We start from the raw sequence: 9,252 nt of genomic DNA, 5'->3' as shown, positions 1-9,252 counted from the left end.
AAATAATAAATACATACTCAAGTGTAGATAAATATGAAGTCACAACTTCTTGGAGATACAGTGCATGAAAGCCACTTCAGGGTCTTGTATACGTCCACATGTTCTGTTTTGGAACTTTTTATCTAGTTTTTGTTGCAGTTTACCCATCACTCCCAACTGGGGTTCTTCAATATCAGCGCGAGAAAGATAGTGATTTAAAACTGCTGCACTGGTGTGGAGAAGTATGAAATATGGATGAGCGTATCAGAAAAACACTGTGTGCAAGTCAAAGAAGGAACACCAAGTCAAATAGCAGTTCACAATTTATTTACTGAATAAATTTGGACAAAACACCAGAATCTGTTACGATACAATCAGAACATCTGAGGCAGATATCCCACCATGCACCACCCCCCTCCATGAAACGAAACAAAAACAAAAAAGGACTAAACATTAGCACCAAATCAGAATCAACTTAAATAAAAGGTAGCTTAGTCTACAAAAAACAAAGAAAGCAAATAGTCATTTCTTTTGAAATCCAAAAGCAACTCAGAAAAGTAGCAAATTGAGAGTTTAGATGATTTTTTTTTTTTCTTCCAAAAACTTTTTCTTAAAAAAAAACAAACAAGCACCCTCCGGTCTCCCGTCCCACCCCCGCCCCAGACTCCCACCCGTTGCTAGGCAGGCTATAGCATTCATGGAGCACATGCCGATGACTAGGTTTTAAAAAAAAAAAAAACACAAATTCAAGTAACATTGAGATACGACAAAACGCGTCCACTGGTACCCGTCCCGAGCACGACCGTCTCACAGAACCCACAAAAAAAAAAAAAAAAAAAGACTTAAAAAACTGACGTGGCGTTCTGGGGGTCGTGACCGCTGAAGATCTCTGATCAAGTTTTCCTAAAAGGAAAGAAAAAAAAAAACGCGGGAGACTGGGTGGCGTGGGCCGTCGGGGGCACAGGAATACTGGCACAGAAAAGATTTTGTGTTCTCCAACTTGGGACGGGCGCTCCTCCTCCGGGCGCCGTCCCGTGTCAAGATATTGCCTACATCATACAAGAAAAAAAAAAAAGGAATCTCTGGATAAAGAAAAACCCTGCAATGTAGTTTTAAATATATATTTATATAATTATTTATATATATTCATATAGCTGTTACACTTTAAATAAATGTTATGCTCTCGTTCCTACAACTGAAAGAGTGAATTTAAATAAAACAGGAAGCTAATTTAAGGTGGAATCGACCGTTCACCGAACACGTTAAGTGCATGTTGCTGCGTGGAGAGGCTCGCCGAGAGATCGCTTCTTAAAGAGCGAGGTTCAGGTTCAGGTTCAGGTTCAGGGAGTGACATTAAAAGCAGCAGTAATGACTGAGTGGGAAAAAAGCTGAAAACAAGGGATGGGTTCACGGAAAACAAAAACATTGTAGGGAGAAAGCTGAAATCAAGGCCATCGGGGAGTTTTAGTGACGGATTAATGAAAGAATGCAGACACAAAACTTAAACCGAGAGACATAGCATGTCAGTAAGAGAGGAACGAAAAAAAGAAAAAGAAAAAAAAAATCCTAAGCTGCTCCGTTTGTTAACCGGTGGTCCGAGGTCAGGGGTCAGCGCTAGCAGAAGTTAGAGCTGTTCTGACTCTGGGTGTGGTTTCTTTTCTTACCACCTAAAGCTAACAAAAAAAAAAAAAAAAAAAAAAAAAAAAAAAGAAAACAAACCGCCCTCCTGGACCGCCGTCGCAGTCTGTCAGTTCACTCTGGACCGTCCTCCTTGGTCTGCTGTGTTGGTCATGTCCCTTCATGCTTTCCGTTGTGTCAGAAATGGTGAGTGTGTCTACATTTATGAGCACCACATTAAACCAAACACGTCCGAAAAAGAACATTTGCTACATTGTTTGCGACTTGCATGTCTTGACGGCGGCGGCCCCGACCCGGGACGCGCGCCGCCGCCGGGTGACGTATAGATGCCATTTGTCATGCCGGGCTCAAGGTTTTCCATGAGATGGTGGTAAAAAGGAAACAGGATGGAAACACCTTTATTATGAGTGACAAATTCACCTATTGATTTCTAAACTACTGGTTTTTTTTTTTTTTTCCTTTTTTTGGGCTCGGCTGTGAGCGCGGCGAGCCGACCGTGGCGGAGTCGTCCGTGTTGTGCTTGCTGTGGTCTGGCTCAGCTGAAGAACTGCTCCAGCTCCTCCTCCATGTTCACCTCGGGCACCGTCTGCTCCTGCTCCCGCTCGCCCCGGCCGTGCGCCGCCGCCGCCGCCGCGCCCCCCAGCGCCCCGGACGAGGCGAACCAGGGGTGCTCCAGGATCTCCCGGGAGGTGAGGCGCTCGGCGGGCTCGCGCCGGAGGATGGAGCGGATCAGGCACTTGGCCTTGGGCGTCAGCGTCTCGGGGATGTTGAAGTGGCCCCGGCGGATCTTGCTGAACAAGGAGCCGGGCTCCACGTCGTGAAAGGGGTAGCGCCCCACGAGGATGGTGTAGAGCATGACGCCCAGGCTCCACACGTCGGCCGCCTTCCCTGAATAGCTGCCGTTGGCGTTGAGGATCTCGGGGCTGACGTAGGCCGGGCAGCCGTGCTTGTCGGACAGGGAGTCGTCGTGGCCGTCCAGGATGTACGTGTCCTCCAGGCTCTCCAGCTTCACCAGGCTCCTGCGAGCAAAGACAACAGCGAACCCTTTAGAAAAACACTCTCCCGACACCATGAAGGTTGTTGTTACTACCACAGCTGCACGTCAGCTGACAAAAAAAAAAAAAAAAAAACCCAGGCACAAAAGACGATCAGATGAGGGTAATTTGCTCTGATGGACATCTTAAGTGTTTTAAATCCATCGCTTTTGGGTATCAGAGGAAGTAGAGCACATAATTCTCCGGGCTTAAGTCTGACATTTCTTTTCACTTGGAGTTAAAAGAAAATCCAAGAGGCATCATTGTACAAACAGGCTTTCTGAAAGACCCACACAATTCAAGGGAAACGAAATCATTTGTGACTGATACTCTCAAGGTTTGTCCTTAATAAAAATAAAAAAAATGCCTTGGATTTCTTTTCTTTGTGCCCTTTTCACCTCAAAATGTCTTCCGCCTGTCGCAGAGCCAGCACCAGCAGACACAGCAGAGAGTTAGACAATAGTAGCAAGCTGCTCAGAAGTGTTTCTGGAGAGGCTCATGTGAGAAAGCTTTCCTCGTGTCAACGCGAAGAGACACTTGTGGGCTTGTGTAAACGCTGCCATCTGCATGTGACGTCCAGAGGAGACCAGACAAGCGGAGAGACGGCCTCCGAAAAGAGCCAGTAAAAACTAAAAGAAGCACATGACCGCAGATCCGTAGTCGCTGCTCTTCTTTAGCCACGCTCCAATACTCCCAACAATGCGCTGCACTTTCAAATAAAGGGAACTCGGTCGTATCGTCGAGCCCCAAGCCCATTGTTCCTGTGTGAGATGAAGAGCCGTGTGAATTTTAAATACAGCTCGCTACTGCCGGGATAACAGCTCATTTTGAGGATGTGCAAACCTGCAATTACAGTTAAGAGGGCCTACAAGGCGAAATAAGAAAGACTTAGCCCAATTTAGTGGCAGCACACTTCCTTATTATATTTAAAACCGCACTGGAGGCGATGCGCATTCGTCATGAAACGCTTGGTGTGGAAGGACGGAATCAACGGGCCTGGATTCCTGTGCAGGCCAGCCTCTTTAAACAAGCTGCTGTTTGGGCAAAAGGCTAACAACTGCATGACAAAAGAAGGTCAGGAGACCGAGTCATGCAGCGGAGGGCTGCTGAGGTATGATGGTACGTCTGCTCGGATTAATTTCCACCTCCCTGCAGGTTTCTGTGCTCCCGTCTCTAAAGCAGCTTTTGTTTTCTCTCTCGTTCCCTGATTCATCGAGACTGAAAAGGCGTAAGAGGAGTCTTGACAGGCCACGGAGTAAATGTGACCCAGTACTGCCCGGCGCTATCACTCTTAAAATGCACCCGACATCAATCATTTAACGGGAGGGGGGTAGCGGGCCTCTCTCTCTGTGGTGTGACACTGGCGGTTATTGGACCCGGACTAAATATGTGAGGCAGCTCAACTTCTCTTTTCCACAGTTTGGAGCCAGAGGCTGACGTCATGCTCCCAGACAGACGGCACCGAGGTGCTCTGTGTGCCTCTGCCAAGACGTTAGATAAGATCGAGCCGGTCCAAGAGGCTTTCATGCTCCCGTCTGAATGCAGTCTGCCACAGCTTCCTCATGGAGGATGTAATTATTGCACTGATTCAGCATCTCCGAACATTCGCAGGAAATTTACATCCTCGGTGTACTGAAATGACTGCAGCAACAGATGCCAGGGCTTTATTGGTGTAGTTCCTCGAGGCTGCCACCGGGGGTCAGTAGCCCTTCATTCTTCAGACAGAACTGTACAGTTTTCTCTTGCTCATCATTACTTAAGTGCAGAGGATCAGCTTGATTGATCTCCTCTGCAGAAGCAAGCCCCTGTATCTACTTTGTAAATGCCTTTCAGATGAACGGCCGGCTGCGAGCTGGCGTAATGATAACGTCGACACGCTCCCCGAAGAGAGATTGTATTTATGTGGCACATGTAATGTATACAAGAATAGACCGTGTGCACCGAAATAACCACGGGGGGGACACAAAGGGCTTATGTTTCCTGTGCTCTGCACAGCATCTAGGAGATGCGGGTTCGTCTTGTATCGTCTCAGCTTACACTATCATCTGTGCACGCTGAGATATGACACACAACACCGGCACGCTTCGAATGTGGCAGAAAATTTGTAAGGATTAGAAAAAAACCCAAAAGAATTGTATAAAAGATGAATGAAAAACTCACCTGTCCTCATTTCTGAAGACAAACTTCCTCAGTTTCAGGTCACGGAGGACCAGTCCGTTATCGTGGCAATGTGCCACAGCCGACGCTATCTGATAGAAGAGCCTGGCGGCTTCGTCCTCTCGCAACTTCTTGCAGGTGCGGACGAAAGAGTGCATGTCGCCATAGCTTCTCTCGAAGAACACATAAGCTCGCGTCTCCCCGAGCAAAATCTCCAGGATTTGGTTGATGTGCTGGTGCTGGCCCAGGGCGAAGTAGGCCGCCAGCGACTCCTGGTATCGGCCAATGTCAAAAACCTGTGATGACAAGAGAGGGAAACATTCTTTATTTGAGCAGATTAGAGGCTGAATTTGTGAGTGCATCTGCTCATTAGGTTGCTTCACTTGGGGGGGAATTATCAAGAGACTATGATCATTTGAGGAAATACTGTCCTAATCCTAGAGGGAGATTCTTGCGGGCAATCTGAGGTGTAGTAATCAAATTCCCCACATTCTTGTGACACGAAACTTATACTGTTGGAATTTCTTGTCAGGTTAAACAGCGGCAAACCGAGAGCATCATGTTAGTGGGAAGTACAGCACCGCAGCTCAGGGGGGGTTGCACTTTCTCTTTTGTTTCCATAGTAACCCCCCCATTGACTTCAGCACAAGCCGTCCAGGTGAGAGGGCTCCTCCGCTCACCCGTCAATACGCCCCACAGGTCTCCAGATCTTAAGTTGTGACCCCAGCTCCCAGCTTTGACAGCAAAGATCAATCCTGGAAGTGACGATTGATTGTTTTCGTATTGAAAGCGGCACAAAGCAGATGAGGTCAAATAGCAGTTAGCTCATCGGCTGTGCCAAAGGCCATTCATTTGTTATTGCCATGACAAAACATTATCTGGAGTCGGAAGGCAGCTGTTATTGGATATGTCATGCCTTATGAGTCCAAGGGTGCGTGTAACTATTGTCTCAATTCATCAATCCACTTAAGCCAGCTTAGGGCTGGAATGTACCTCAGGGAGAACCCTATTGGCCTTATAATCAGTAATATACTAAAGTCAATACAGGCTATAAAAGTGGGAAGGAGAAGCCATTATGGTGTCCTCCAGCTTAAAGGCAGCAATGCTTTATTTTTATGAACAGAGAGGTCAATGTTGGAGCCAATGTCACAGCAGCTGCTTGGACTTGTGAAGTTCCCTGAACCTGTGTGCTTTTCCTCTCATTTCACCTGATACTAAAAAAAGATAAGCAGCCCACGAAGCAGTTCGCTGGGAGAGCCTCCCTCCAGACACATTAAGGTAAATTTCTGGGATCGACTGTAGTATGAACGAGAGCAGCCAGAATAGCAGCGAGAGGAGCGTGTGTGTGCGTGGTTACTCACTCCTTTGTCAACGTTACATCATGCAATCCAAACCACGCAGCTCACCCCATTCACTTTTTCCATCAGGCTGCACTGCCAGCTCTCTATTTACATTTCAAGCAATTATTGAAAAGTGGAGGACTTGCTGCAACGGGCAGTGCATTTCACACCATGTGCACTGAAATCAAAGGTGGAAAAAAAAAATGCTAAAGATCTTTACCTTACATACGAGCTCGTCCCCGCTGTGCAGGTGGGCGGCTCTGAAAACGTGGTCTCCCTCCAGTGGCTCCAACAAAAGGTAGTCCCCGATGCGGGAGATACAGTGCGAGGAGTCCGGGGTCTCCGGCGGGCTGGGGGACCCGAGGTTAGGACTGAAGCTCTGGTGCGACTCTGTAGTCCTTAGACAAGACAGCTCTTCGAAATCGTGCGATTTGTGCCGCGATCTCCCATAACGTGAAATGTTAATAGGATTTGACCTCTGTATGTTCATGAGGAATAAGTGCGATAACTCCACAAAGTCGGGGGGCTTCCTCCTCTTCGATCGGGCGCAACACTTTGTTGACTCAGTGCAAAATAGAGCAATTCTTCAGATAACCTAGTTACAAAACGAAAACTAAGTGCAACCTTCCAGAAATTAGACAATCAACAGGCAAAAAAATTAAAAAAAAATAAAAATAAAAAGTGAGGAAGAAGGAATGGCTGTGTTATTCGTTACTGTCCATCTGCCCCCCTTTGTTTTCCATTCAGGGGTAAAATGAGAAGACTGCCGATCCGAGTCGAGGGAAAAACCTTTGCACGGCCGTGCTGCAAATACATGAACGCAAGAGGCGAGCAGACACGGAGGGAAGCTGCAACAAAGGCTGAGGGGGGAAAAAAAGTTGGCTTTTAAAATGAATGAAGAGTGCTGAGTTACCTCGCAGCTAGCTTATCTCGCCGGTATGGCACGTTTCGGGAAAAATGAAAAAAAAAAAAACGGAAATTAATTTGTCTTATACAACTTCCAGGCACAGAGAGGAAGGAGGGAGAAAAATACACAAAACGAAATATTCCCTAAGCTTAATTTTAACAGAAACGTGACAGAGAAATGATGGCTAGCAGGTGCAGAGCTAACTAGTTAGCTCGCTGTGCTAACTAGTACTAGGTGAGTGCACGGCCTTCGCCGGGATCACATCCATGCACGGTGATTGTCATCCAGCACGGGAGGAGAAAACCCCATCCGGAGCTCTTTGTGTGGGAGTCGACGTCCTCTCTCTTTATCTCCACTGGAAGGGGGAAAAGTGGCGTCTCTCTTGTATGTGCTGCTGTTATTCTTTAAAAAAAAAATAATAAAAAGAAGCTTGATGTTAGGAAGGAAGGGACGGCCGACTCTCCCAGGCCAATCCCTTGATTCAGCAGGACATCCTCTCTCCTGTGGTGCCGCTGTGCTTCTTACGTGGCTGGGAATCTAGTCCATTCAAGAGCAAGGAGGGGAGGCCAGCCGAGCTGCACACACTGCACACACACACTGCGCCTGCACGGAGGAGAGAGCCGAGGAGGAGGAGGAGGAGGGAGGGAGAGGGAGGGAGAGAGAGAGAGAGAGAGAGAGAGAGAGAGAGAGAGAGAGAGAGAGAGAGAGAGAGAGGAGGGGGGAGTTTCTGCACACATCCACACATGCACACATGAAGACACGCCCCCTGACGTCACGCCCAGGCTCGAGCCCCCATTGGCCGAGCGCCGGAGTCCTAATATGCAGAGCGGAGTCATGTGAGAGCCATGTAGCGTGGCTACACCCCCACCGATCTGAATGCATCGCATGCTGCTAAATTGGATGAGGAGAGAGGGAGGGAGGCAGAGAGTATAGCTACTGTACGTGCTGTGTTACAAATGTGTTTCCTCCTGAAATGTCATTCAAGGGAAGAGCGAGGGGGGGATCCCTCTCTCTCCCTCGCACGCCATTCGCCTCTGTTGGAGGATTGTTGCAAAACCGTAATGATGCCATGCAAATTGATAGTCATTTTGAATAGATTTTGTTCAAACATGAAATAAAGCAGGTGATTTTTTTTCTCTCTCTGTTTGTTTTTGTGAAATCATAGAGAACACAGCATGCACGAAAACCATTAGGACTGCACAATATGGACAACCCACTGAATCCACATCATCTCCAGGCAAGGCAACAGCTTCCGTGATGGGATGCTGTCATTGCTCTGCTACATTGACAGACTGGAAACTGTATAGCACAGAGACAACTATGTATATCATATTTTATTTGTATAATCTATTTTTTTCCTGGTTGGATTCTATTCCGTCATGTGTTGATGCTATGCTGGAACAGTAAATATCCCTAGGATATGAATAATCCATCCGTCCATCCATGTATATCTAAATGTATCTCTGCATGTCAATTTTCTATGTGCGCATCTCAAAACTGACTGAGATGCAATATGTTATGTTTTCATGCATTGTGCATTCAACAGATTTTCCAATCAGACGGAGCCCTACTGCCTTACATTGTATTGACAACAGATTGCATTTCACTGCATTATTTCACAATTGAATCATTCTTAATGTCAACATGCCAAGGAGAGAAAGAGCGCTGATATTTGGAAGTAAAAATATCAAAGCACAAAGATATCAACATCGTATAATTAAGTATTTGTTCATCGCAAACAATTTCTCCATTCCAACAGCAAACAATATTACTTTCGATTGCATAAACTAATATGGACTGTATTGAAGGATGCGAGAATGCAACATTGTGACATCAAATATATAATAATTCAAACGGGTTGCTTAACAGCCAATCAGCAGATAAAGCTCTTTCCTTATGGTAAAACAAATACATATGTGCAAGGGAGTTATAACCTTTGATATAATATGAAGTCAGATTTTACAGCCAAGAGAGTGGAGAAAAAATATCTTTGAACACAGCTTTTATTAAATGCTGGCACAGAGCTGTGTGTTTTTTGCGACATCCCTCGTAACAGATTCCTGTCTTGCACATGTTGTGTTATTTGGTAATAAAAAACAAAGGAAGGAAGGGGGGGGGGGGTTCAATATTCATTGTTCTTCCTAGATTACAGGAGGTGTGACAGCAGGATTGTGCAATTCCTTGTAGGAATCCGGGG

At 46.5% G+C, this 9,252-nt stretch overlaps 1 protein-coding gene across 1 annotated transcript; it reads right to left on the bottom strand.

The window, feature by feature from the left end:
• Positions 1–284: 284 nt before the first annotated feature.
• trib2 (tribbles pseudokinase 2) lies at positions 285–7,638 on the bottom strand. Its single transcript, XM_030110389.1, has 3 exons — positions 6,369–7,638; positions 4,812–5,104; positions 285–2,636 (listed from the first exon to the last, which is right to left on the bottom strand). Exons 1-3 carry the CDS (start codon positions 6,636–6,638, stop codon positions 2,153–2,155), a joined length of 1,047 nt encoding a protein of 348 aa, XP_029966249.1. The 5' UTR covers positions 6,639–7,638; the 3' UTR covers positions 285–2,152.
• Positions 7,639–9,252: the final 1,614 nt, after the last annotated feature.

The sequence above is a fragment of the Salarias fasciatus genome, chromosome 15 (genome assembly GCF_902148845.1).
Source record: "Salarias fasciatus chromosome 15, fSalaFa1.1, whole genome shotgun sequence".
NCBI lineage: Eukaryota > Metazoa > Chordata > Actinopteri > Blenniiformes > Blenniidae > Salarias > Salarias fasciatus.
The sequence above is the reverse complement of the archived record's forward strand: the minus strand, read 5'-3'. Positions and strand labels throughout refer to the sequence as shown.